General features: G+C 34.9%; 3 protein-coding genes across 4 annotated transcripts in view; all 3 read left to right on the forward strand.

Moving 5' to 3' along the window:
* The window catches only part of LOC135207857 (ras-related protein Rab-24-like), a 107,718-nt gene extending 94,348 nt beyond the window's left edge, over positions 1-13,370 (forward strand). The window contains 1 exon segment of the mRNA XM_064239725.1: positions 3-13,370. Coding sequence (XP_064095795.1) covers positions 3-47 — 45 coding nt within the window. The 3' untranslated portion in view covers positions 48-13,370.
* A 2,646-nt stretch (positions 13,371-16,016) lies between these two features.
* LOC135207858 (uncharacterized) lies at positions 16,017-24,036 on the forward strand. Of its 2 annotated transcripts, XM_064239726.1 has the most exons (5): positions 16,017-16,151; positions 19,270-19,688; positions 19,812-21,311; positions 22,468-22,661; positions 23,537-24,034. In XM_064239726.1, exons 2-5 carry the CDS (start codon positions 19,535-19,537, stop codon positions 24,032-24,034), a joined length of 2,346 nt encoding a protein of 781 aa, XP_064095796.1. In that variant the 5' UTR covers positions 16,017-16,151; positions 19,270-19,534. The 2 variants fall into 2 exon arrangements, with proteins under 2 accessions (XP_064095796.1, XP_064095797.1); XM_064239727.1 differs by lacking the exon at positions 22,468-22,661 and having other exon boundaries at positions 23,537-24,036.
* Positions 24,037-25,555: 1,519 nt separating this feature from the next.
* Positions 25,556-26,443, forward strand: part of LOC135207859 (uncharacterized) — a 56,709-nt gene continuing 55,821 nt past the window's right edge. Inside the window, exon 1 of the mRNA XM_064239728.1 lies at positions 25,556-25,682. The gene's annotated coding sequence lies outside the window, so the exon portion shown is untranslated. The remainder of the gene's footprint in view (positions 25,683-26,443) is intronic.

The following is a 26,443-nucleotide window of genomic DNA, read 5'->3' on the forward strand; positions in this document are numbered from 1 at the left end:
GAACTGTGGATTTGACTGATGAAGAGAAGAAAAACAAGTGCTGTTAAGGTTGTATATTTGTATAAGAAAGAGATTTAGTATTCTGAAAGTTAGGTCATTGCCGATGTGCAGGGGATGCCTGAGTTGAGCATTGTCTTTGCAAAAGATGTCAAAAGACAATAAATGATAATGGAGTTGTTTAAGTGTAATTTACAGTTGTTAATAAATCACCTTCCCTTGAGAATTAACTGCCTTACAGTACAATATGTACAGTAATGTAAATACTGTATATATATGAATGCTACATAAAAGTGAAATAGGTTAGTGACAAGGCACATTCACCATCTGTTCTTTCACAGTGAAGATATTGTGTATATTTCTTGGTATCTTTTGTAAGTGTCTTTTTCACAATGTGATATGTATAGAGGTAGGTCATTAAGTTTGTTTTGTTTTGATGTCCATACTATCTTTTATATTAGTTGTATACCATGTTGTGTATAGTTAACTATAAGTTTTTAATACTTTGTTGTATATTCATCATGTTATGTATTTTAGGCTGATACTAGCTGGCACTCCGGAAATGTCATGGCAGTAAGAAGATAGTAAGGACATTGAATGTTGCTTAGGAAGCATTTTCAGGGATGTATTGTTAACATTTCACATTAGCCAGTTATTATGCCAGTACTCAGTAACGAAGGATACTATGTGTCAGTGCATTGTTAGTCATAGTGAGTCCCATTCTAGATGTTGTAAGATATAAAAAGTATGAGTGTGTTCTCTTTTTGTGGCTTTGAATTGGGAACCAAAAGTTTTTCCTTGTGATAAAGCATTCCTGAGCACATTTTTTATATCATAGGAATGTTAAAAATGTAGAATGTACACTGTAAAGAATAGAAAGGCAAGGAGGATTTTGGTAGAGATCCACAGCAAACTTATGATAGCAAGGTAGAATATGCCGTAGTCACATAAATTTAAGAATGATAGAATTTGTCATTTACTGTAGTCCGTTTAGTAAATTATTAATATGCATTATGTTGACACAGTAGGTGAAGTTGCTATATTTGCTAAATAATTTTTCTCTAATACATGTCATAGTGAAATTTATGTAAAACTGAAATAATAAAAAGTTTTATAGTCATAGTAATTGGACCTTTGGACTTAGTGTAGCTTAGCTAAATGGCATAGTTTCTTTATACATCACTGTTGTTGTTGTTATTATTATTATTATTATTATTATTATTATTATTATTATTATTATTATTATTATAACAGCAATTTAGTTTAATTAGACCACTGAGCCACATTTTTAGACTCATAAGAGTTTTCCCAAAGGATTGTTCTTGATTGAGGTGAAAATGTTGAAGTAGGTGGACAGCTTAGTAGGAAAGTTGAGTGGAGAAAGCATACTGTTAGTATTAAATGTCTTATTATGTATATGATTAGTGGATTATATGCTCTTTTGTATTTTAGTAGCATAAACCATAGCTTTACTGTAGAGGTGTAGCTTGGTGACTTTATCATCAAATTCGCTAGTATCTATCAGTCATCTGTTTGGTTGTAGGAGTACAGCTTTTGGAAATTTAATAGTTTTTGGTTGGTAATTTTGCATTAATGTTTTATTATTTTTTGTTATTATGGGTCCATCATTACATACATGTATATGATTTTCATTCTATTCAATTACAAACCCTTCTGTGGTGTTATGGTTGGTAACAGGCCATCTGAAACTGAAAACTGTAAGATTTATTGATGGCATGAGGGAGCTGTCATGTTCGATTAGGCCCATGCTTTTTCATTGCTTCCATAGGACACTTCTGAAGTGTATCATAATGGCTGCATCTTTTTTGTGATGATGAATTGACCATCATGACTCCTCCTCACTTATAAGATATCCTGGAAGCATTTGTCGGCTTTCATGTCTTCATTTGTTTCTAATTGTTTTCCAGTTACCTGTACCTTTGCCATCCATATATCACTACTGTGTATTATTATTTTACAGTGAGCTTTCTAATTAACAGTTTCTTGTTTGGTCATTATATGTAGAGTGATTCTTCTATTGTCTATGTATTGATTAATTTTTGTTGTTGTGATGTATGTCTACATATACATTTCTCTCCATGCAGCATATATCAGTTGTAAGTGCATTATTTTGCACTAGTATTTTCATTGGTAAAAATGGTACATCAGCATCTTGATTACTTACTGATCCTACATTTTTTAAAGAAACTTATTTCAGATGCAGTTCCTCAATTTTTGCAGTGGAGTGTGTAAATTTTGAAGAGGATTTCTTCCTATGGAAATCTTTTTACTATTGAGGACTGTAAAGGCATTGTTTTGACTCAAGCAAGTATTTGTCCAGATACATATTGACAAAAACCTTGGAGTGATGAAGGTTGAGAACACCTCAGATTGGTGCACCAGCTCATACTTTTCCTTTTTATAGAATCCATGAAGTTCATCTTTACTTAGTGGGGATCTACGCACAATTTTAGGTCAGAACAAGAACTTGTGATATGAATTACTGGAATTACAGTATCCAGCAGGTACTTTGTGAAAATATTGGAGAAATGTAATTTGTGAATAGAATAATGACACAAATAGATGTGCACATTTAGCTTCTTGGAAATAGGGTAATATATTTTGCACCAGTAACAGATTTTCTTATATGTATGTACTTTCATAGAATTTTATACTTTAGTTTCTAACCAAATCCATTGTGAATATTTTTTTCGTAATTACTATCATACTGTGATTTTACTCTAGATTTGAAGATTTCATTTCTTTTAGGCATTTTTTTTTGTGTTCATAAGATCAGTATGGAGTAGTTCTTTATTTAATATTTCAGTGGTCATTAATATGTGCTGCAGCACAGGTTTTGACTTGGATCTGACCTACAATATAATATGCTCACTTTTTACCAAGTTTTCTTATATTAAATAATATGCATATGCGTTGAGGTCATGTAAAGATGTATGTCAGTTTCACTGTTCAGGCATAGTTGGAGACGTAAGTGACTAGTATTCTTAAAATAGGTTGAAGCAAGTGCAAAACAGGTCAAGCAGAGGTTTCATATAAAACCCAGAAAAACTTCTTGAGAGGCAGCATGAAAGTCTACTTTTAGAAAACCTTGCTTTAATTTTACACAAACCATTCCAGAATGTTTGTAAAATCCTTGGTTTCTTTTAGGTAATATTGTCTGATCATGATTTTTCCAGTGCTAATAAGTAGTTACTAATGCAAGTTATGTTGATAGTACTCTTAATTTACTACTATTATGCACTGATGATCTTTGGAGGGTGACACAGAAGGGTGCCAAAATTTTTTTATGGAAGTGTCTTCATTTTGATCTTTGTTCTTCGCCTTAGTTTAATTGTCCCAATGTAGTTTTGCTAATTTTTAGTATTTTGTCATACACAATTTTGAATTATGGTAATTGAGATTTCACAATTTTTAAAAAATATAGTTCTAAATCTTTGTAAGGTATGATCAATATTTATGTTTAGTATTGTTTGCTGAAGTTTTTTCTGTTGATTTGTAATTCATTTAATTGTCCCAATATGCCATTTGAGAGATACTTATGTTAATGCCTGTGAACGCAATGTTTGTTGACACTTTGGAAGATTTGTTTTGCAAATAATGAACAGTCTTTAAGTTGAGTATATCTTAGTTTTACCAGACCAATGAGCTGATTAACAGCTCTCCTTTAAATGATTGTAACATTATCAGAGTGATAGAAGAGGTCTCTTGAGGCAACCTTATGAAGAAAGAAATTTCATTTTTGGTCTGCTTAAATTTGCAGCTAGTGTTTTCATTCTATAACTGTTGCACTAATGAACAGACCACCAAAAAAAGCTTCCCATCCAAATCCTAGGTGTCTTCCTTCACTTTTTGTTACATGTATGAATTGAAGCATCTCATGTTCAATACAAAATTTCAAAGTGACAGAGTTGGTCATGAAATGAGAATTACATACTACTTTACAGTAGAAAATATTGCCCAAACCAATTGAATTTTGGATTTTTGGACATCTATGACTTTGTATTTTGCACTACTGTGGGAGTAAGAGCCCTTGCCGACAAGTTGCTTGCTGAATCGAAGAAGAATATGGCTTTGTAATTTGATGGCGTTTTTAATTAAGTTCAAGGGTAAATATGAAATTAATGTTACATTTTATTCTTCTTGATATTGGGAAAAGTTTAATCCATAATACATCAGCATTTTAAGAAAACCATTGACAGTGGATTAATACGATCATATTCGGTATTTGAGGCTTTTGAGGGCTAGTTAGTTGCTTTCATTTGGTCTTTCTCAAGAATTATGAAAATTTAGAAAGTGGACTTTTACTTCAGGCACCTTTCTATAACAGCAGTTTCAGGAATCCATATGAAGGTCACTGAAAAGGCAGGAATCCATATGAAGGTCACTGAAAAGGGGTGTAATGACAGGTATTCAAAGCTCACTTATTCCTTTTATTACATGAAAAATATTATCACCTTTCTCTGGCAAAGAGTATCTGACTATTTTGCTGTTTACCACAATTATATGAATAACATCCTTGAGTTGTTGTATTTTCAAAGCACTTTTGGCTAGAGAGGCTGTTATTTAGTGTTTTCATTTTTTCTAAGCCAAAATTTGCAAGCAAATTTCTACATCCAATGTGTTAATGTATCCACACTAGTTTGATGGTGGTTCATTGTTTATATGTGATATTTTACTTCTTGGGCCAAAGGCATTGTGTATGATCTCTTTAACTATTTAAGAATTGCAGTGGGATAGTTTTACATGAAAAATATCCCTTCTATATACGTACTAGTAGTCACCTACTAAGTGCTTGGGGAAGATTTGGTGGTATGCATTCAAGTTGCTCACTAACATGGAGGCCTAATGTATCTTGATACATTGTCAGCATTGTAAGTTTTTTACTTGGCATGTCATGTCATCATAGGACATCTCCTCTGATGACCCTGTAGGTGCTAGTGCATCAGTGCACCTTACATGGTACCTGCAGGCATTACTTGAGGTTTTATGGTGTCCCTTTGGCCATCCGCTTTTAGCCTTTTACTTTACCTCCATCACTGCTTCTATTCTTCTGTCTTCATTTCCAACAACTCTGTTACTTCTTAGTGCAACTGTGGTGTTTTGTGCCAATTCCACCTTAAAATTTTTGTACTTCATTTTCTTATTTTTAAGTTCTCTTTATCTTGCTTTCCAACAATCCCAGCTCCCTCCTTTCACTGTTTTAACCCCTTCAGCACTGGGACGTACACATGTACGTCTTTTATGGTACAGTAATAAAAGACCGGGACGTACGCGTGTACGTCTTTCATCCCTCCTCGAAAAGCAAAGCGTTTTCTTCAGCTTGGATGGTTTCCAGACACAGTATTGTGTACGAGAGAGGTGCTGAAGCTCCACCCACAATTCATTCCAACCAATGAGCGTCCGATGGACGTCGTGACGTCATTTTCATATGGGATATTAGGAGGGGTACTGGCCAACATATCCCAGTGCGCCTCAGGCCATTATCTGAGAAGGATGATTACGATTTTGTCCGTAAACCATATAGATTTGAATTCTAAACCTTTTTCTCTTTTGATTGCAGTTATTTTATATGTTTTTTTTTTTTCAGTATCATGTCAGATGATAGTGTTTCCGAGTCAGGGTCTGAGTACCTGCCAAATCTATCAGATGATGATTATAGTAATAATTTCATAGAGGTTGACAGTGACAACGAGTGTTTGGAAGACATTGAACCTCTTGTCGATGAAGGCTGGCGGTTCATAACTGATCCATCTTGTGACTTGCGCCCAGACCCAGCCCCCTCTGATTCAAGGAGGGTGGCAATGGGATTCCTGCTTACACCAGATTTCACCTGCTTACGTGATTCATTTTTTTTTCCTTTTTTGTGATTATGTAATTGACAAATTGTGTGAATGGATGAATGCTCGGGCAGAGTAGTACTTTCATTCAACAGGAAAGCGTAAGGTGAAAGGACTTCTATGGAGGCCTGTTACTCGTGACGAGATGGGTTTTTTACAGCTTGCTTATGATGATGGGGATGAAAAAACTGCCCCATATGTATATAAGTATTGGTCACGAGATGCTGTTTCTTTTATTATTATTATTATTATTATTATTATTATTATTATTATTATTATTATTATTACCAGTGCCGTAAACATTCATTGATGTATACGCTGTTTCTGTATGAAACCTAGGAATAACTATTTCAGTATGAAAACTAGTACGTACTGCTATTACCACTACTACTATTTTACTACTACTTTACTACTTTTTCTGCTACTTTATTTCTATTACTTTACTATTATTTCTACTACTTTATAACAGTTCCTACTTCTGCAATTACTTTTTCCACTAAGTATTCCTATTTTTTCCAATATTCTTACTATATTTTATGTAATTTTTGATAATGGGGTAAAAAATATTCATTGATATCCGTACACACAATGTTTTCACATAAGAATATAAAGGAAAAATATGAATAAAATAAAATTTAGTGGGAGCAAGTAATGATTGATACTCGCGGTCGACAGGGGGTCTCATGCGGTATGCAAGCATTTGCAGCAATAAAGCAGGCCGGTGGCGAAGGGGTTAAGCACTGAATGGTGGAAAGTGTCCCAGTGCTTGGCTGGATAGCCTAAATTTCATAAATCAGTCAATCAGTTACAAAAAATTTCTCTGTCACCTTGTCTTTTTACCTAAGTGGTGGTTCCTTCATCTGATACTTAGGAGCCATTGTTCACTCCCCATATTTTGTGATGAAGGGAATAGTTGTCATGTTTCTGTAGAATATACTAGAAATATGCATCATTATTTTGAATAGCTAGAGGACCTCAGTCATGGAGGTGAAACCATTTATCATATGCAGTATTTTCTCTCTCTCTCTCATGTTTAGAAAAGTCAAAGGCCAGGGAGAAAGGTACTTGTTACCATACTCTTCAGTCTTGTCTAGTGTAATATGCATTCCTATCTACAAGACATTCTCAACACCATTTAATAGTGTAGGAATAACACTCACTTCGATTCTGGTGAACACTGTGAATAACTGATTCAAGTTTAATTAATGGGCTTTGGGACTGATATAATGTGTATTGCCCTGTAAATTTCAATCTCCAATTTTTCATTGATGCTATGATGTGAACTGTGTGTGAACTGTATTTATTGTGCATACATTGTGTTTTACCTTATATTTTTCCTTGTCTGTACTGTGCTCTGCTTTTTGGAGGTTTATTAAAGGTTAGCCAGTGAGTGACAGAGACAAGGGTTCAGGTCATTGCACTTAAGCAAAACATCTTGGAGAATGAACATAAATAAGTATGAACAGCACCCAAGCACTTGCTCTCTTCACATGCTACCTAGGAGAAGTACAGGACAATGGGTAGCAGATGACTGAACAAATAGACCTTTAGAGTGTAGAATGTTTAGGCCACGGATATAAGAGTGATTGGTATTCTTTTGTGAAATTTACAGGAATTTATACTGGTCAGCTAGTTGGTCAATACTTGGTGATATCTGAACTCTTAGAACTAGATCTTTGGCTTGTTTTTTTTGTTTTTGTTTATGATTGTTTGGTATTGTACTGGATCTTTGGGAGAATTTTTACTAGGTAATTAGCAATTAAGGTCAGTGTGTGATACATAGCCAATTTAAAAGATTATTAACACTGGCATAAGTAATCAAAGGCTTTGCCAATATAATTCAAGTTCAGCCTCTATTCATTGTTTATTCAGAAGATGCACATCAAAAGGAAAAATAGAATGGTATATTTGACAAGGTTGATTATATGACTAGGATATATATGAGTTTTAACTTTTAACAATGTTCCTAGTTATTTCTAATGTAGAGCAACTCAGGATGTGAGTCTATATACGTACGTATATGTGATATTAGTTGAGATTTTAATAGATATTCAATGAGAATGATTTCTGCATTTGTTGTTTAGAGATTATACAATACTTAGTCAGCATTCTTTGAAATTCATTGAGAAGTCTGATTAGTATGAAAAAGGACCTTTTCCCACACTTTTTGATTTTGATAAGTCGTGCTTGTCTCAAATTCTTTCAGCTCCTAACATACAAGTTGAAAAGACATTCAGTTCCTGACATACAAGTTGAAAAGACATTCAGCTCCTAACATACAAGTAGAAAAGACATTCAGCTCTTAACATACAAGTTGAAAAGACATTCAGCTCCTAACATACAAGTTGAAAAGACATTCAGCTCCTAACATACAAGTTGAAAAGACATTCAGCTCCTAACATACAAGTTGAAAAGACATTCAGCTCCTAACATACAAGTTGACATTCAGTTTCAAGTAGTTATGTTAGTTGAGGTTAGGTTAATGCAGTTGTGGCTGAAATTGTGTGAATTAATCTGGTTTTTTGGAATATGATGAAAAATATTTTGTTAGATTAATTTTAAGAAAATGAGCCTTGTTAGTAACGTACAGATTTGAATGGTAATTTCAGTACATTTATTAGTACAGTATATAAGTCTTCATGATACACAAATTAATTCTTAGTTGCAATGATTTTATTCAGACTATGCCTTTCCATTTCATGTGGCACAGAGCCTTCCTTGATTTTTTGTCTCAGATTATATGAAAGGATTTTAAAATCCTAGCATTTTGGACAAGGGTTAATTTTATTATTATTAACTGCACATAGAAATGCAAATGACTTATTGTATGAATATGAAAATGAAATCTAGTTGGTAAATGTTTACTGAAATTTTCTTGTAAATATAATAAATGCTTTCATAATTTTATGCTTGATGTTTAGAGCTGCCATTGAGGTTTGGTTGGTAAGACTACATGGCATTGGTTTCTTGATGTTTAGAAATGAATGAAACTTCAAATAATTTTATATTATGAATTATTTCCCATTCCTGTTTGATGTATTAAGTCTCTAATACTGCACGGTTGCTCCAGCAAAATTAAAATGATACAAGTGTACAGTGTCAGATTTTCTCTCTTGAATTATTTTTTTCATTTAGTGATTTAAACTGAATGCAATGTATTAATTTAGATATGAGTATGCAGCCAAGTTCTTGTCTTGAAATTTATTGTATATTGATGAAGAATATGGGACAAGGCATTTAAGGCATTTGATTGAAATTTGTATCTTCATTTTTCAGTAAAAAATCAACATTTTCACAAATAAAATTTTATCACTTGAATTGTCATGGAAGAATGCAAAAACATCTATTCAGATCCCATAAAGCTTCAACTCTGATCTGTATTAATGGTCACAAGTCAAGTAAGAATAGCATGAATGATATATTTCATATTCATGCAGACTGAGAATTTGTGAGGTACCGTATACGTACATTATATCCAAAGATTTCAATTTCAAATTTTAGTGGGTAATAATCACATCAGATGAGATAACCAATTTGATTTGAGAAATGCATACTTTTTGGTTTTATCAGTTTCTGCACTAGTTTTGATTATATGTGAAATAAAACTGAGAATTAAATATATTTAAGGTTGAATGTACAGGTACAGATTTCTTTAATTGACCTTCCATTCTAGATTACTTATTTTAGCCCTACTTAGATGATAAGGTTGTTTTTTTACATTATGTTGCCTTGTGATTTTCTGGAAATTATGTTGTACTACAGGTGTATACTACTTTGAAGATTTTATTATTACTTGAAATTATTAATCAATTTAGTTTAGTAATTTTGTATATTATCTTAATTGATGTTAGTTTATAGTTGTATATTTTATAAAAGTATGACATAGATTTATAAAACAGAACTTTATTTAATGTCAACACAAACCTCACATAAAGTACACCAGTATAAAAATGTGTGACAATATGCTACAAAGCCTTTTTAAAAACTGCACAAAATAGTTGATAGTGTGATGTAGTTTTTACCACATTTATTGAATCACTTCACTTGCCATTTTTCAGGAGACAGGTTATGATCACTTAAGTGTCAGATTCAGTAGCTGTGTGCTTTGTTTTGCATGATATACATTTTCAGGTTTCATTTAAGAACATGTTCTTTGGGTGAACCAAAGAAAGTCTCAAAATATGACACTTTGGTGTCTTGAAACTGCTTTATGATGTGTAAAGGTGTGACAGGTTTTCCAAATCCCTCGCAATGCTTCTCTTATGTTTTATGATTGGTGCTTTTCAGTTGTGAATTTATTGCTATTTTGACTTTAACTTTTATTTTTAAGTAATAAATATGTAAGAATGAGGCAAAATTTGTCATTGGTGACCATATGCACTTTATAGTGGTCTGAAAATTGATGTTAATGGTAAAGTTTGGCAGATCATCTAAGAAACTGCATTTATGTTAGTTTAATCCTTAGAACTAGCTCTATTAGGCTTAGAGGCATTCTTACAAGTATGGCATGTTGTAAAGTATACAGAGGCCTTGGTGTTTTTTCTTTAAGATAAGTGTACTGAGGATCTATAGTCATTTATGGTAGTCATGTTTGCTTGGATTCCTCTCAATGTGTAGAAACCTATAGCCTTTTAGCTAAAAGACATGGTAGGGAATGAGATCTTTTCAGGCTGAGAAGTTTTGCTCATTAAGGTTGACTCACAATAAGCCTTCTTGTGATTGAGCAGATGACTGATAGGATAATTTGTGTCCTTAAAATGTGCTGAATTTGTGATATTGCTAACTATGGTAAGATTCATTAGCACAAGCATGCGATTTGTATATTCCAAATCTTGTTCTACAGTAGGAGTGACAGTTGCTTGGTGTTTTTTGACACTGCTGTTTCAGTGTATGTTGATGGCTGGGAACAGTAAAATTACTCATGATATCTCATCTTCTGCTACTGCAATTTGTAGAAGTGCTATCCCACTTAACGCTTTGAAAAATATAAGTCTCTCGTACTCCGTTTTTGGGTGAGATCCACTTTGACGGTTCCTTCATTCAAGCATTCTTCTTCATTATCATTGACTGATCTTACATTGAATGCTGTAATTATTTTGGGTTTGATCCCTAAGGAGAAAATGAGTAGTTTTATTAAGCAAAAGTGTTCACATTATTGGCAGGGGCTCTTTCCTAAAAGACATTGCATAGGCTTCAGTTTTATATAATATAATAACAAGACTGAAAGTAGTGAATTAAGGGTTAAACGTTATTGAAGAAGGCAAGTAGTTGCTTACCACTCAGAGTTTCGCTTTATGGTATGGATCAGTGTTCTTTGATAACATTTAATCCTGGTTGCTAAAGTTCATAATGACTTAGCTCCCCATTATGTGATAAGACGACTTGTGCATTTGTGGTTGGAAAAGTTTTGTTTTTCAGTTACTGAAGGCTCGAATATGGTGGTTCTATTAGTCTTCCCCTTTAAAAGCAAAGACTTAACCCCACACATATACTTCTTCATTTAGTTTTGTGTCAATAAAAGATGAGTTTTGTGACCATTCCATGATCTGTTAACATTGTTACCATGCTTAAACAAGGCATTCTTTGAGTAAGTTTTGGTGGGCTCAGTTTGAAGAGCTTTCAGGATTGGTAATTAATTCTGAGCTTCTTGTTATACTTTGTTCCAACTCAGTTTTGTAAATGTGCACATTATTCTTATATGTTTTAGGTAATTTTTCGTCATAAAGAACTAAATGCTTTGAACTTACTATAGTTATTGTTTTTAGTGAAATGACCGTCAGAAAATTTTACACATATCATTCATTGTGATTTATTGATAGCTAAATAAAATTTGATGAGCTGGGCAGTATCCTCCTCCATAACAGAAGCCAGGCCTTCTTTATCAAAAATATGGAAGTCAACATTTCCTATATTTTTTAATCTTGCACCAAAATCAATCGGTTTACATTTACTGTAAGCTCACCACCAATTCTGTCTTCATTTTTGTCTGTATTTTGATTTCTGTGAAGCATAATGACAGCATATTTAACCTTCAGAAACCCTTTATGCCCTCCTTATGATAGTTAATGTGTCAGTTAAGTTAGTCTGATTAAACTGTTCAGTAAAAATAACAGTAATTTGAAGGCTATTGATTTTTTTTTTACCGTTGTGGTAATGAGAATGTTTATACAGTTTGGGGGGAGAGACCTGCAGAATCTACTGTTGTCACAAATTTTTATTATAATTGTGACAAAACTGTGTGGTTAACTTTTCGAAGTTTCATTGTAGCCTTTGTGGTTTGAGGTTTACACAAACATATCATCAGTGGGATATAGTTTGGACTGGTTAATCATTTGGCATAACTACTGCATTTGACTTGTTCTTAAGCTAGATGGCATTTTGTTATTAAGTGTAACTGGATTTTTTTTTATTATTTTTCAAGGTTTATAAAGATGTTTTCATAGACCATATGTTTTTAAGCTTACAAGGGCTTGTTTAAATATTCATTCTTTATGGTTCACATTCCTGCATCAACAAGATTCCCATTAGGTGATCTATGAAGATAAGTAATTACCACAAAGATTTTGTGCTTACGACATTAATTATTTGCAAATTGTTAGAGTTATGACAGTTTTCAACACAGTTGGATAGTCTCAAAACTTGTGCTGTGAAACCCTTTGGGGAATGGAAAGAAATAAGGTTTGTGTTTTCATTTTTGGCGTTCTTTCCTCTCCTTTTTTAGAATATTTTTTATAGACACATCAATGAACTTGTGACATACTTGAAAAAATAATTCTGAAACACCTTTGTATTAAACTTGCATTGTCTTAATTACAATTCTGTTTCCCCTTTGTTAATTTTTTCCCCCTTTCATTTTGATGTTGTATGATAGTTCAATTTTGCTGCTTTATGTTCATGAATAAAATAAGAAGTTGAATTTGAACAGTTAGTAAGAAAATTCTTTTAATGGCATAGGTCATGCATATCTACATTTTGTTTGCAGATATAAAGTATCATGCACCTTGCTTGCAGATGTAAAAGTGTCATGCATGTTGTTTGTGTATGTTAAATACTACTATTTTATTGTCAAGTCTAGAGTACTGTATGTAGTAGGCAGGCAAGGTTATATATTTACTAGAAGCATCGTTTTGTAAGTCATGACATTCTAAATCTGATATTATTAAGTACACTGTATCCAGTTTTCATTGTTATTTTTTTTTTATTTTTGCAAAATTTTATTAGGTAAGTGTTGAAAAGGAACATTACAGTCATGTATTACTTGGTGTGCAAAACAGTATAATATTGGTTATAGATACACATAGTCAGCGAGTTATTATTTGTATTTAACTGCAAATTACTAATGAAGCACAATTTTGCTTTTGCATTTGTTTGTTGGTTGGTAATTTTATATGTTGTATTTACATAATAGAACTTTTGTAATAGTTTTATTCACCTTGTAATATTTTTATGTAAATTATCTATGCTTAATATTGTAAAGGGTGAAAAAATTAGTAAAAGGAATTTATATGTTTGCTACAGGTCTTATTATTATATACCCCAGAGCATAATTAAAACATATACTAAAATGAGAAATTCTTTTGTACTTGTTAATTCCATGATCTTTGTGTGTTCAATTTTAGTGGATTGAGGACAACTTGGGTGCTAGAAGCATTCCATATATCAAAATACAAACTCTAGTAGTCCTAAAGGGGAAGTTTATTTATTCCTTAATTTATATAGCGGACATGGTATGTAACTCCTTGCTTGTCATGATCAAACTTACATCAGAAATTATATGGGGTATGGAACTAAGGAACTAATATTCAGAAGTTTATAAAAAAAATAAAAATAAAAAAAATAAGTATCGGCTTATAACGTTAGTTTCCTATAGTTAGACTCCTGTGGCTTACCATGTTTTGTAATTATGTACCTCCTTCCCTATCCCTCGAAATAACCCCTCTTTCTCCCCCCCCCCCCCCTCTAAATCTAGGAGGGAATTATACACAAGTAAATTACCTTTTTATTTCTAATTAGTGTTGGCCTTCATAAGCGTTCTACATAGACTAATTGAAATATAGACCTATGCAGCCTATTCCGATATTTGGAAATTAGTAAATCATAATCATGCATGTCAAATATTAATATCGTTGTGGGACTAGGCCCATACATCAAATTATTATATTTTAAGGCAATGACGGGCATAGGCCTACACTTCAATTTCTTATATTTTGAAGCAATGACAGAATATAAACCTACACGGCAACGTCTTATATTTTGAGGCACTGGCATAGCATAGGTTTAGGTACCGCATGTAAATTTCTTATACTTTTGAGGTAATGATTGGAGGCTTATAAACTAACAAGGAAAACGGACCCATCAATAGGGGTTACTTTGACAGCAGCTCATCCCAGACTACTCATCTGTTTGAAGTTCGTGCCTATAAGAATGAATGACATGGATCTAATTTATTTACAAAGACTAATTTGAAAATGCAAGACTTAATGATTTTATGGAGTAAGCATTCTTTTAATACTACTTAGAGGAAGAAGCCGAGAAAAACATCAAACAGTTCTTGGCTAAGCCTAAGTTCAAGTAAGTTGCTTTCAGTCTTCAGACTTCAGTAGCACTAGCTCCTATGAAAGTGTTTCAGTCCGGTTAAGATTTCGCGGACCATCGTAAATCTCATTTTAACCCTGTTAATGACCCCACAACAGCCACCATGGATACCCAGGGAAGTCGTGAGTAACCTGGAAATGCCTGACGTTCATCGTGGACCTACCCATTTGACTGACGCTATGGCGTCGGTCTGGGCATGGATGATGGAGGCAAGGTGGCCGCCGCCGCAGCAGGCAGTGCTCAGTTTCTGCCTTTTACGATTTAGGGCAAAAGTTTACGATAATGAATTCCAATTTTAAAAGTGACATGATAATATTATAAATTTATTAAAGAGAACTTTTCACGGAGGCTGTACGCATTAAATATGAAAATATTTTTTGTAATCATTTTGGGCAGGGAAATCATTTTTTACGCAATTTATTTTTTAATTAAGCTGACTTTATGCCAGCACGAGCTCTTGCTCATAGAGCAGCCCGTAAGTTATTTTGGATGTTTAGGCGATATTTTTGGAAGGCAAGGCGTCTTACCCCCTTACAGTGGAAGATAAAATATCAAAATATCTTTTAAAATTATTTTTAGCAGGCAAATCCTTTTTAGAAGGCAAGGCGTCTTTTCCCCATTTATTGGAAGATAAAAATCATAAATGTTGTAAAAATATTTTTGGCAGGCAAATCATTTTTGGTAGGCAAGGAGTCTTATCCATATATTGTAAGATAAAAAAAACAAATGAGAATAATTTTTTGGTAAGCAAGGAATCTTTTCCCTTATATTGTAAGTAAAAAATTACACTAAAAATCAGTTTAGGTAAGCAAATAAAATTTGGCAAGAATGACATCTTTTTACTATATACAAGGAAGATAGAAAATCAGAAACCTTATGAAAATCAGTTTTGGTATGTAAGGCATGTTTTTTTCCATATATTGTAAAAATAATTTTTGGTAAGCAAGGCATATTTTGGAAGATAAAAAATCGGAAACCTTTAAGAATCAAGTTTGCTCTGTCTCTTTAGCTCCTTTTTTACGATATAATAATAATAATAATAATAATAATAATAATAATAATAATCACTGATTTACTTTATGTAGACGAGTATAACCATACCAGAGACCTCATATTAGGCCCACAGTCCACACTAGATATAAAATCAAAAGATATTTTGAAAAATGGGAAACCAAAGCCATGGTGTACCTGTTCTTGCTCATGACAAGAAATATCTGCCAAATATGCAGTTCAAGTTGCCTTGGATGACGTGGACAGGACAAAGGATTAACGAGTGCAAACAAGAAACGCACCGTGTAAACAGACTACGATCGACAGTGGCGTCATTTTATGTAAGTGGTGTTCACTTCTCTCAGTTCTATATGGAAAGACGTCTGTGCAACAGTCACAGACTATGGCAGTTGGGGTTTTCTATGCAGTTTTACCTCCTGAACAAGAATTTTAAGTAATATTTATTCGGACAACTGTAATTAACCCCCGGGGCCAGTACTAAACACGGCGAAACGTATCCGCGGTTACGTTCCTTACAGTCCGTGAGGAACTATTCTGTAGAATTTACATAGTCATAAAAAATGGGACGTCGTGTTTTCGAGGAAGGTTGGATGATCCTTTTCATGTATGTGGCGTCGTTATGGACGCCCCAAGCTGTCAGTGGGATTAAGAATGATGAAGAACAGCGTATGTCGTCAGGATACCGGAAAGGTACGATATAGAGAAAACCCAATAGATTTCTTTTATCCGTGGCTGAAGTAAGGCATTGTGCTCCTACATGCTGCGTGAAAAGAGGAAAATGTACTAGTCGTTTGTTAGAATTAACATTTAAGCATTGGGGCTGTTAAAATTTAGATAACTGATTTCTAGACTTACGGTGGGTGTAACCTTCTGTAAATCCGGATTAATATCCTGCTGTTAATATTTTCATCCTTTAACTTATTTCAGGCTAACACAGGAGGGCGAATAATTTTGAAATAAGTATAGCACTTGAGCTACAAAGCCATAAAATCTAAATAGAACATCCGTTCAGTCTGATGTTCACTCAGTGTCAGTATCTAGACTGCACATTCATTTTCAATTGGATGGGGGTGCATTTTGCAATTTATTTATTCATTCATTTTGTCCGCCGCACACCTATCGTCATTGCTTTCAAACCGTGGCGCCCCGAAGGTCTCTGCGAGATCCTGCCACCCTTTCCAGCTCTTTATATAACATAATTCCCTATCCACTCTAAGTATAGGCCTAGGGGGATGAAGAGTTAGGGGAAGAAGGGACGCTGCGAACCTTTAGTAATGCCTACCGCTCCTACGGGGTGAAATGCGTTTGCACATTTTAAATAGAAGGGAATTTAAAATGAATCAATATGAAAAACCGAGCCTTTCGGGAAGAAGATAAGTAAACCAGCTAAAAGAATGTTACACAAAAACAGAAGAAGAAGGTGGACAAATACCATCGAATAGTCAAGTTAATGTGAACAGTGGAACGGATGCTTTTCAACAGAAGCAGCATTTTAAAGTGGTCGTATTCTGGTGTTGGTACTTTTGCTATGGTTTATTTAAGTTTAGCAAGTTCTGGGTTAGACTAAAACGCATACGATAACTCATGTCCATGTGAGAATCGGCTCGCAAAACACACATAGAATATTAGCTCTGTAAAATCACTGGCCAAGCCATGGAACTTGACTATTTGTCTTCCCTCTTGTGCCGTTTTTATTTAGTAGAAAAAAAATATTCTTTTAGTGTATCTACTTCTCTCATCCTGAAAGGAAATTCTTGTGTTTTTCCTCGTAAATTCCATTTTAATAGGTTTTAAAATGCTTAGGTATATTTTAAATGCAAGTGGTCATTTACGTATAACTGATTTTCCAATTTCAATGTTAATCTTTAATCTTATGTATGCCTATTTATTTTTAATTATACACACTATATATATATATATATATTATATATATATATATATATATATATAATATATATATATATATATATATATAAAATTTGTATTTAAATTGCGTGATCAAGGCAAGATCATGAGAAGTAAATATTTGAAAGTTATTGATACCAACTCGTCAGATTAAAAGCTAAAAGCTCTCTCTCTCTCTCTCTCTCTCTCTCTCTCTCTCTCTCTCTCTCTCTCTCTCTCTCTCTCTCTCTCTCCTGTTTGCCCCGTATCAACATTTATCCATTCGTCCCTTTTGTTAGAGCAACAAGAAGACACTACACTCTGTAGATTATAGCTTTATTGTGGTTTCCAGCAATCCATCACGCCCTGTCTGTCTTCAGTAAGTTTGGCCACAGATTATAATCGTTATGATCGCTCGTATATCAAGACTCTCCAGTCTGCTGTCTGAGGCTTCGTATAATAAATCAACTCGTACAAAATAGATGACCTGATAAAAAAAGAAGAAGGAAATATGATGTTTATTTATTCTGCAGACCAACCCGGTACAAAGAGAGGTAGGAAAGAGAATCCTTTATGATGGTAAACAAAAAGAAAAAGGTATTTGTTTATTCTTAGTCTAAAACCCTTATTAACGCCATTCCAAACTCTTAAGATTAAAGATAAGACCTTATGCAAGCTGTATTCTATTAACAGCATAGTGTCAATCAACACGGGCATGCAATACGAAGAAATTATTATTAAGATAACATCGTGACGTGTTTGCATTACCAAAAGAACGCGATTAATTCGCTTTATTTATGAGCAAACTGACTGAATGGTCGATTCTGCTGGTTAATAAATTATGAAGATTTCATTCTGGAGTCGTTATCAAGACCCGTTTTTCAATTATCCGGACTCGCCTATTATAGGGCACCTCCCAACTCATTTATCCATGTTTATATTTTGCAGTCCTGAGCACACGTTCTCTCTCTCTCTCTCTCTCTCTCTCTCTCTCTCTCTCTCTCGCTCTCTCTCTCTCTCACTCTCTTCTCTCTCTCTCTCTCTCTCTCCCTTCTCTCTCTCTCTCTCTCTCTCTATATATATATATATATATATATATATATAATATATATATATATATATCTATATATATATATATAATATATTAATATATATTAATATATATATAGATATATATAATATATATATATATTAATCTGATGATGTAGTGCATATCGTTGTTAAAGGCATAGGCAACTTTAACTTGCCTTTCTATTTTTTCTTCAAACATAAACAAAAGTATCACAGTATGATTAATTTTGTTATTAGAAAATTGTCTTGATAGCTCAAGAAACTAAAAACTGTTCAAAGTAAAGTTTTGACCAATCTGTGGTTTTCTATCAGAGCTACTCTTCTATTCTGTGTTGAATCGTCGTATTTCAAATCTCTTGTTATGCTTCTCTCTCTGTAATTTTTTTTTTTTTTTTTTGACACTTAGAAGGTCTTTGCATTGGCAATAATGCTTCAAACTTTTCTAAGCAGCAAAGACCCAACCTCCACATCTCACATTTTTAACGTTACAGTCATGGAGTGAAGAGTCAGCAATCACCAATGCTATTATTAGATGTGGTGATGGCTTTTGTTTTCTAATCATACCTCTAATATTATCTCCGTACTTGGAAGAAGTATATAGTTTTTTATTTACTAAAATGAATAGAACTCTTTGATACTAATCCGAATTATGGCAAACTTACATTTAGAAAGTGGTCATATTGACAAGACCTTCAGAAAATTTGAAAATCTCATTAAAACTTATGGTAGCAGCAGATAACAAATAGGATACTTCATAATTTCAAATGTATTTGAGTCTGATAACAGTCCGTGAATTATTTTCCTCATAGTTGTTTCTTTCATATCTGAAAGCAAGTGTAATTCTACTTTGCAGAAGTACAGAGAACTGGTCTGGCAAGACGAGGGTTCCTCCCTGAAATCAACATTAATTCAGACACTCTGTTACTCAGAAACTTGGTATAATATCTGGAACACAAAACGTACCAGTTGTTAATGAAAAAACTGCCCAAAAGAGACTTCTGACTGCAAGAGTGGCTTCAAGGGAAAAACAAAAGGAGACATGGAAAGTGCCCCTTGCAGATCTTCAGCCAGAGAAAGGGTGTCTTGTTCCATTGTTGGAGTTTCAGAGAGACCACATTATGTCGGCTAATACTTTTGCCATGTACAACGCTTCCTGGCCAAGCTTGCAAAATTTCAGCTTGTCCTTTTGGATCAACATTTATAACTGGAGATATTACTCACAGATTGTCAGCTATGCTCTCAGCCTGAGGAGAGATAATGCTCTTTTAATAAGTAAGCCATGCCAGAATTTTGTATTGTCATTTTTTTTTTTTTTTACAAATAATGAAATTTGAAAGGTCTACAGAAGTTATTAATCTGAGTTCTTTACTAACATGTTCTCTCTGTTCATTCCAGCCCAGTCCCAGACAAGTCTTGAATATAGGAAGGATGACATTTACTTTTCTGTTCCCTGGGAGGATGGCGTTGCTTATATACAAGAATGGATGCATATCTGCCTAGTTGTCTCAAGCACAGCGCACAAGTTGTACATTGATGGAATAGAGGTCTTAAATGAGAAAATGGCTAGTGATTCAAACCATGACGCAGGAAATCCCTCGATTGTCTTGGAAGGGGGAGGCCTCCTAGTCCTTGGTCAGGATCAAGACAAGCCTGGTGGGGGGTTTGAACCTAAACATTCTCTGTCAGGCTCATTTGCCGATTTTAAGCTTTTTGCAACGATTTTGACACCAAGAGACATTAGAGCACTCCACGAATTTCAAGCATTTGCTCAGAAATCTTTACTTGACCTGACTGACCCAAAATGGCTATTCCAAAATGTTCAGTTGAGTACAATTCGAGCCGAATCTCTCTTTGAAATGAAGGTGACAGGAAAGTTCTTCCTGTTTTTTGGAGAAGTGGACATCAATAAAGGATCAAAGCTATGCAAAGACTTAGGAGGAGAGCTACCCAGCTACGATAATGTTAGACAAATGCTTATCACAATGAATGATTATTTTATGTATTCCAGTAGGGACTTCTTTAAATTGACAGTCTTCATTGGTCACACCAGTGCTGATACAGAGAAAACCTTTGGGAGTCTAAAAGTAATTTGGGAGGCTGATAAATACATACAAGCCGCTCCAAACCCCAACAGTCCTGAAAATTCCTGCGTGTGTCGAATTAAGAAGCAAAGGTATGTGAGAATGTTTGGAGTACCAGAGGACATGGAGTACCAAGTTGACAGCTTTTACAAGTTACATCTGTACAAAGGCAGTAACCAGCTCCAAGGATTACAAAATTCGTACATCAATTATAGTGACAGTGAGTGGCGTCTGCAGACTAAAGGACTGAACGAAAATGTGGTCCTGATGCAGGTCCCTTCTACTTCTGATTACCTTCCGTTAGGCAGGAAGTCCTGGATAGTAAGCAACGAACATAAAAGTGTGAAACTCCTGTTGACGAGCTGCGACAGACATCAGTTTACTTGTGATTCAGGAGACTGTATCTCTTTAAACCTGCGGTGTGATACTTACAGAGATTGCTTGGATGGATCTGACGAAGAAAACTGTCTACCTGCACCCAGTAGTGCGCTGTCTGGAATTGTTGGCCCTCCATTGAACTCTCTGTCAATCAGTGGATCCGTCTTGTTTAATAATATTCCAGAAGTAAATGTGGACAAAAATTTTTTCTCTGCGACAATGTGGATAAATACAACATGGAGGGATGAACGTCTCTATTTGCTCAATTTGAGGAACAGAACCGATACTATCCTGAAAGCCCATCTCTTCAATTACAACATCTGGTCACCAAAGTTGGTGTTGAAGCCTGTACAGAATGACATTTCTACCTTCTTGACAACTGGAACTGCCAAAAGGCTGTGTGACGGTGAACAGAAAGTCTTTGACACGGTTGAAGGTAACTCATTTCTTCATAGTATTTACCTTTCTAGGAGACTGTACAAAGAAAATCATCTAAAATACAAAGGAAAGGAATGATAGGCCAGCCAATAGAACCTCATCTTAATCTGACAAATACTATAGGCAAACCATAGACATCCTTGCTATAAAGCTGCCCTCCACCCTAGGTATGAAGTCATTTCGTTTGGGCTGATTATCTAAAATTCGTCCGACTATTATGAAAGGTTATTTAGTCATTGCAATCTCACAACAGCTTCTTCAAAGGGGCCCATACTTCCACCCTACTGATTTCAACTACTATAGTAACACATCAGTCTATGGTTCTGTATGAATTGTACAATAATTTTTTGTCAATTACTTTGAACTGCATTGTACAGATAAGTAAGAGTAACAGTGATATTCTTAAACATATTGCCGGTGAAAATATTTTACTAAAGTTATTTCGTCGACTACTTTATTACACTGCTCCTTGTCTAGGGTTCTTTTATCTTAGTTGAATTGAATTTAATGCAGAATTTAACAATGAGTATATGACTATATATTATATATATATCACCAAATACGAAAAAAATAGAACTGGAGCATTGTTTCTATCCAGTGCACCTTTCTTCAACTTGCGACCTGTAATAACAGTTCAATATAATCTTGGGTAATGCGGTTGTGTAATCATTTACAAAAAAAATCATTCGTAGCATTGTGAAAGTTGCATTCATTTCAACACCATCAGTTGACGAGAGCTTTCTTGCCCTTGAAGTAGTCCAGGATATTCCGACATGTACTCATTTTTGCACTCGTAAATACTAACATTCAAGGTAATGCCATTTGCCATTCTACTTCTTTCCGTAGGGGGGTAGAACTGTCAGTGCACCTCACGAGGAGCACTGTTGGCATTACTTTTAAGGCCCTAGCTTCAGCCCCTTCCATTCCTTTTTGCTGTATACCTCCGTTCATAGTCTCTGCCTTCCCTCTTACTTTCCAACCTCTCCCAACAACTGTTTCATAGTGCAACTGCGATATCTTCCTCCTGTTACACCTTTAAAACCCTCTGACTCTCAATTCCCCTTCCAGCGCTGAATGACCCCATAGGTCTCAGCGCTTGGCCTAAACTTTATAATCCATCTAGCTTCCGTTCATTCTACTTAAAAAATCCCCAGAGATGATGTTCACCTATAAGTGCTTCGAGATATGGAAGAGAAGCCTCATGTACGTGATGTGGCAGTGCGAGTTCAACCTCTTGAAGTTTCCCTTCGAAAGCGTCCTGTGTCGTCTGAGCGTCGAGTTGGACGACGACCAGCTGTGGCACCTAGTGAACGTGACCCTCCCCGAGTTCTCGCATCTCCCTTACAAAGTATATCTAATTGAATTTGTGCTTAATAAACTTGGGAGATTCTCATCTCATCTGCTGGCTGTTACAATAGTCGCACAGTCCCCTAGATATTTCTATATCACTTACAAACAGTCACACATACTCCATAGATGATTTTATTACAATAAATAGAGGGAAAAATTATAAAACCGACGTTGATATTAGATGGAAAAAAGTATGACATTACATTTTAAGATCAACTTCAGTAGCAAAGCTTAAGAGTCCTGCCTGATTACGTAAGGCAACGGTTGGTTAATTGGTTGCTGTAAATTTACTAAAGAGCATAATAGACCTGGTGTAGGCGTCTGGATTAGGGTCTCCCAACCAAGATTGGACACATCATCCTTCACATTAACAAAAACCTGTTTCTCTTTGCTTTCTAATTTTTGTATAGTTTTTATAGATCTTTCCAAGCACAAGATTTTCAATGCAGTTTCTCAAATAAATTTTTCAGATTGAAAAATGCAAATGGTGAAGATCAAGGCAACTACTATATTAATTATGTTTAGGTTTGAAAGACCAGGAAACAACTGCATACTCAGAAATTCCATTCAATTTTGAGTGTAGATAATCTGCTTAGAACCATACTGACACTTTATCGATTGTTTATAGTTTAAAATTTACTGCTACAAACGCAGTTTCTGTAGGCTAATAGAGGCTGTTTTCATAAGATAAATAAATGTTATATTTAAAGGTTTTGCAGTTTGTTATAATAATTAATATTTCAAAAAAAAAATAGTTGAATATAGACTATACAGTAGTTCTAGAACGTTGGAAAAATAACTAAAAAAATCAGGAAATGCATTAGTCGCTTTTTAAACTTAAATCCTGTTATTAATTATGATTTTCCCTGACAGGTTTCCGTCAAATCCCACGACATCAAAGGGCCCACCGTCGACATCCAGCTGCTCTTCGAGAGAAAGTTTGGCGGTTACGTTGTCACGACGTTCATCCCCATCATCATTCTAAGCGCGATCAGCATCTTCACCTTCCTCTTCGAGCACCAAGACTTCACCAATCGCATCATGGTGACCGTCAGTCTGCTGATTGTCGTGGCTTCTCTCTCTGCACAGACGGCCAGTTCCCTGCCGAACACATCTTACACCAAATGCATAGACCTAGTGTTCCTCTGCACCATCTTCTTCCTCTCCATCGTGTTCGGAAGCCACGTCATCTGCTCTGTGATCAGGCTGCGGAAGAAGCCTGTCGATGTTCACGCGGTAGCTGGTTGCTGTAATAAGTCATTACACAAAACGACGAAAGACGCTGAATCAAGGCTCAACTTTCTAGCAGCTAGTCTTTGCTTGCTTACTGCAGTCGCGTGTTTTTTTGTGTGCGTCAGTAACTGCACTTAAATGCCAGTAGTTATCTAGTAGCTGATAGAGTTATACCAGTCACGATTATATTTGGTTTTAAGTGTTTTCATCGAAATGACAATTTGTTCAACTTCACATTTGACAGTACCACAGAGACCACTGAGGTTTCATAGACTATGTTCATATTAATACTTAGTTTTGGATCCTTTTTCTTGGTAAGTGGAATAGTGAAGTTCAGAACTACATTTAAACATCATAGTACAATGCACATCAACAAGGCACACCTAAAAAATAATTTGAAGAAATTTGTCTGAATTCGCTGCCAAGGAGACCAACTAAGTTACTAACAAACGACTGACTTTTACTGTGAGGGGATTAAAATCGAGTAATTAAAGGATAAATGACGCTAGAATGATTAAAACATGCGAATTTACTAATGGATGCCTCAAATTTGACTGTAAATTTTAATAATCTAAATGCAATAAGTGTATTCATCCAATGTGCTTAAATGCTTGTTAATTAAGGGAGACGAGATATGTACACGGTTCGGTGCACTTGAACTGCAAGAAAATCCATATGTAGGTAATATAAATATTATTTAGTTTAAAAGACAAATGGCTCCATGCCAACTGTTTTCCCCATTTTCTTGACAACTTTGCCAATTATTTTGAGAATAGACATTACCACTCTAAGGGTTCATAAACTCTTAATTTTGGATTTAATTCCATGTTAGCTGATCAAGAAAATTGAGAGAATGTGAAACCATAATCCCTTCATTTTGTAGTGAGATTCACTTTTTCATGTGTTCTGATTATCTGTTTTTAGACACAACATCAGGTACCCTGTGTGGACGGGTAAGATATAAATGTCATTTCCTTGTACCAGTCTAGGATTATGGTAGACTTCTTCCTGTCAGAGAGGAAGTGTTTTGGTTATCGTTTAGTTCTGTCACTAACACATTAGCACATCAAAGTCTGAATGCATTTGGTTTGGTGCAATATCATAAGAACGTGCTCGTACAGAAGATTCAGGTTCTGGTGGTTCTGCAGTCTAGAACTTCAGCCCTGTTCACTTTTGAAATAGTGCCACTTTCACTCACAGACAATCTGGGTTCACCAGTTTGATAAACGGAGTTCTCCACGTCAATAGATTGATACTCACTCGACTTACATTATCCCCCCCTTTGCAATTCATGCACCACCAGGCTAGGAGCTACAAGTAAAAGTGCGTCACGGTCGAACAATGTCCGACGGACAAACATTGTTACCATATCAGAGGCGAAGCAGGTTGACGTCATAAGCGTTGAAACAATGTAAGTAAATCTCGCAACAAGCAGTGGTACCAGATGAGGTTGTATACCACTGTTTTTACTTCTGCTCACAAGGCAAAGACTGGCAGACAATTGTTAATTGGTAACAATGTTCGTCCGTCGGACATTGTTCGACCAAGCGAACGCACCTTAACATGCCTTCCCTATCAGCAAGTGAATTTTAAATCTGCAGTTCTCTGGATCCCAAAATGTATCAAGACGACAACCTCCTTCAAATTCCCAAAACTGAAATAGATAAGAATGGTGACTTCAATAAATCAGTATTTTGGAATGGAGTTGTGCACTGAACACCAAGATCATTTTGACCACCTTACTCTACCTTTGCCGTCACACATCTGTTATACCTGACTGTATTAGGTAAGGACAATCTTAATTACTTTGTAGGCAATCTCAGCCTTATGGTAATGCAGAGGTGATTTGTTGGTTTGCTTATGATTACATTTTGTGTGTGTGTGTGTTTTTTTTTTTTTTTTTTTTTTTTTTATTCCGAATTGTCAATACTAGTAGGAACCGTGATATTTTTTTTATACTGTAGTCGGTGATATTTAAAACTGTTTTCTGAACCGTCACTCAAAAGAAGCTAAAGAATACTTCACATATCATACGCAGTACGCTTTTTCCATAATTTTATTATATAAGAAAGGTATATAAGACTTTAATGGTGACTGGACTATCGAAAAGGTTGCCGAGTCCTTGGCCGGACACTTCTTGTAGCGTACACGAACGAATCACTCAATTCCAACAAAAATCTATAATATATCCGAACATTCATGTCAGTTGCTATGCCGTGACAGCTTCTACCCTCAAGTAAACCTTACCTAATTTCGGGAATCTTTTAGGCCAAAGAATATCACATTAAATAAATAAAGACCAATACCATGATAGATAAGTACAGGGTAGGGCTGGATACGTTGTCGGTTTGACAAATATTGTCATATTTCAACAACACACTCGTTTGGTAGTTTACTATATTACAACCTCTCTCTCTCTCTCTCTCTCTCTCTCTCTCTCTCTCTCTCTCTCTCTCTCTCTCTCTCTCTCTCTCTCTCTCTCTCAAATTGGGATCTAATGACACAAATGAAAAGTAAAAACAGACGTTTTGTGTCTTTTTTTTTAAA

Source organism: Macrobrachium nipponense, chromosome 34 (genome assembly GCF_015104395.2).
Source record: "Macrobrachium nipponense isolate FS-2020 chromosome 34, ASM1510439v2, whole genome shotgun sequence".
In the NCBI taxonomy this organism is placed as follows: Eukaryota; Metazoa; Arthropoda; class Malacostraca; order Decapoda; family Palaemonidae; genus Macrobrachium; species Macrobrachium nipponense.

Bases quoted from the DNA above. Each gene is read 5' to 3' on its own strand.
- LOC135207858 (XM_064239726.1), top strand. From the start codon at position 19,535: ATGTCGGCTAATACTTTTGCCATGTACAACGCTTCCTGGCCAAGCTTG. The intron at 19,689-19,811 runs GTAAGCCATGCC...TGTTCATTCCAG, and splicing joins AGATAATGCTCTTTTAATAA to CCCAGTCCCAGACAAGTCTT. The intron at 22,662-23,536 runs GTATATCTAATT...TTTCCCTGACAG, and splicing joins TCTCGCATCTCCCTTACAAA to GTTTCCGTCAAATCCCACGA.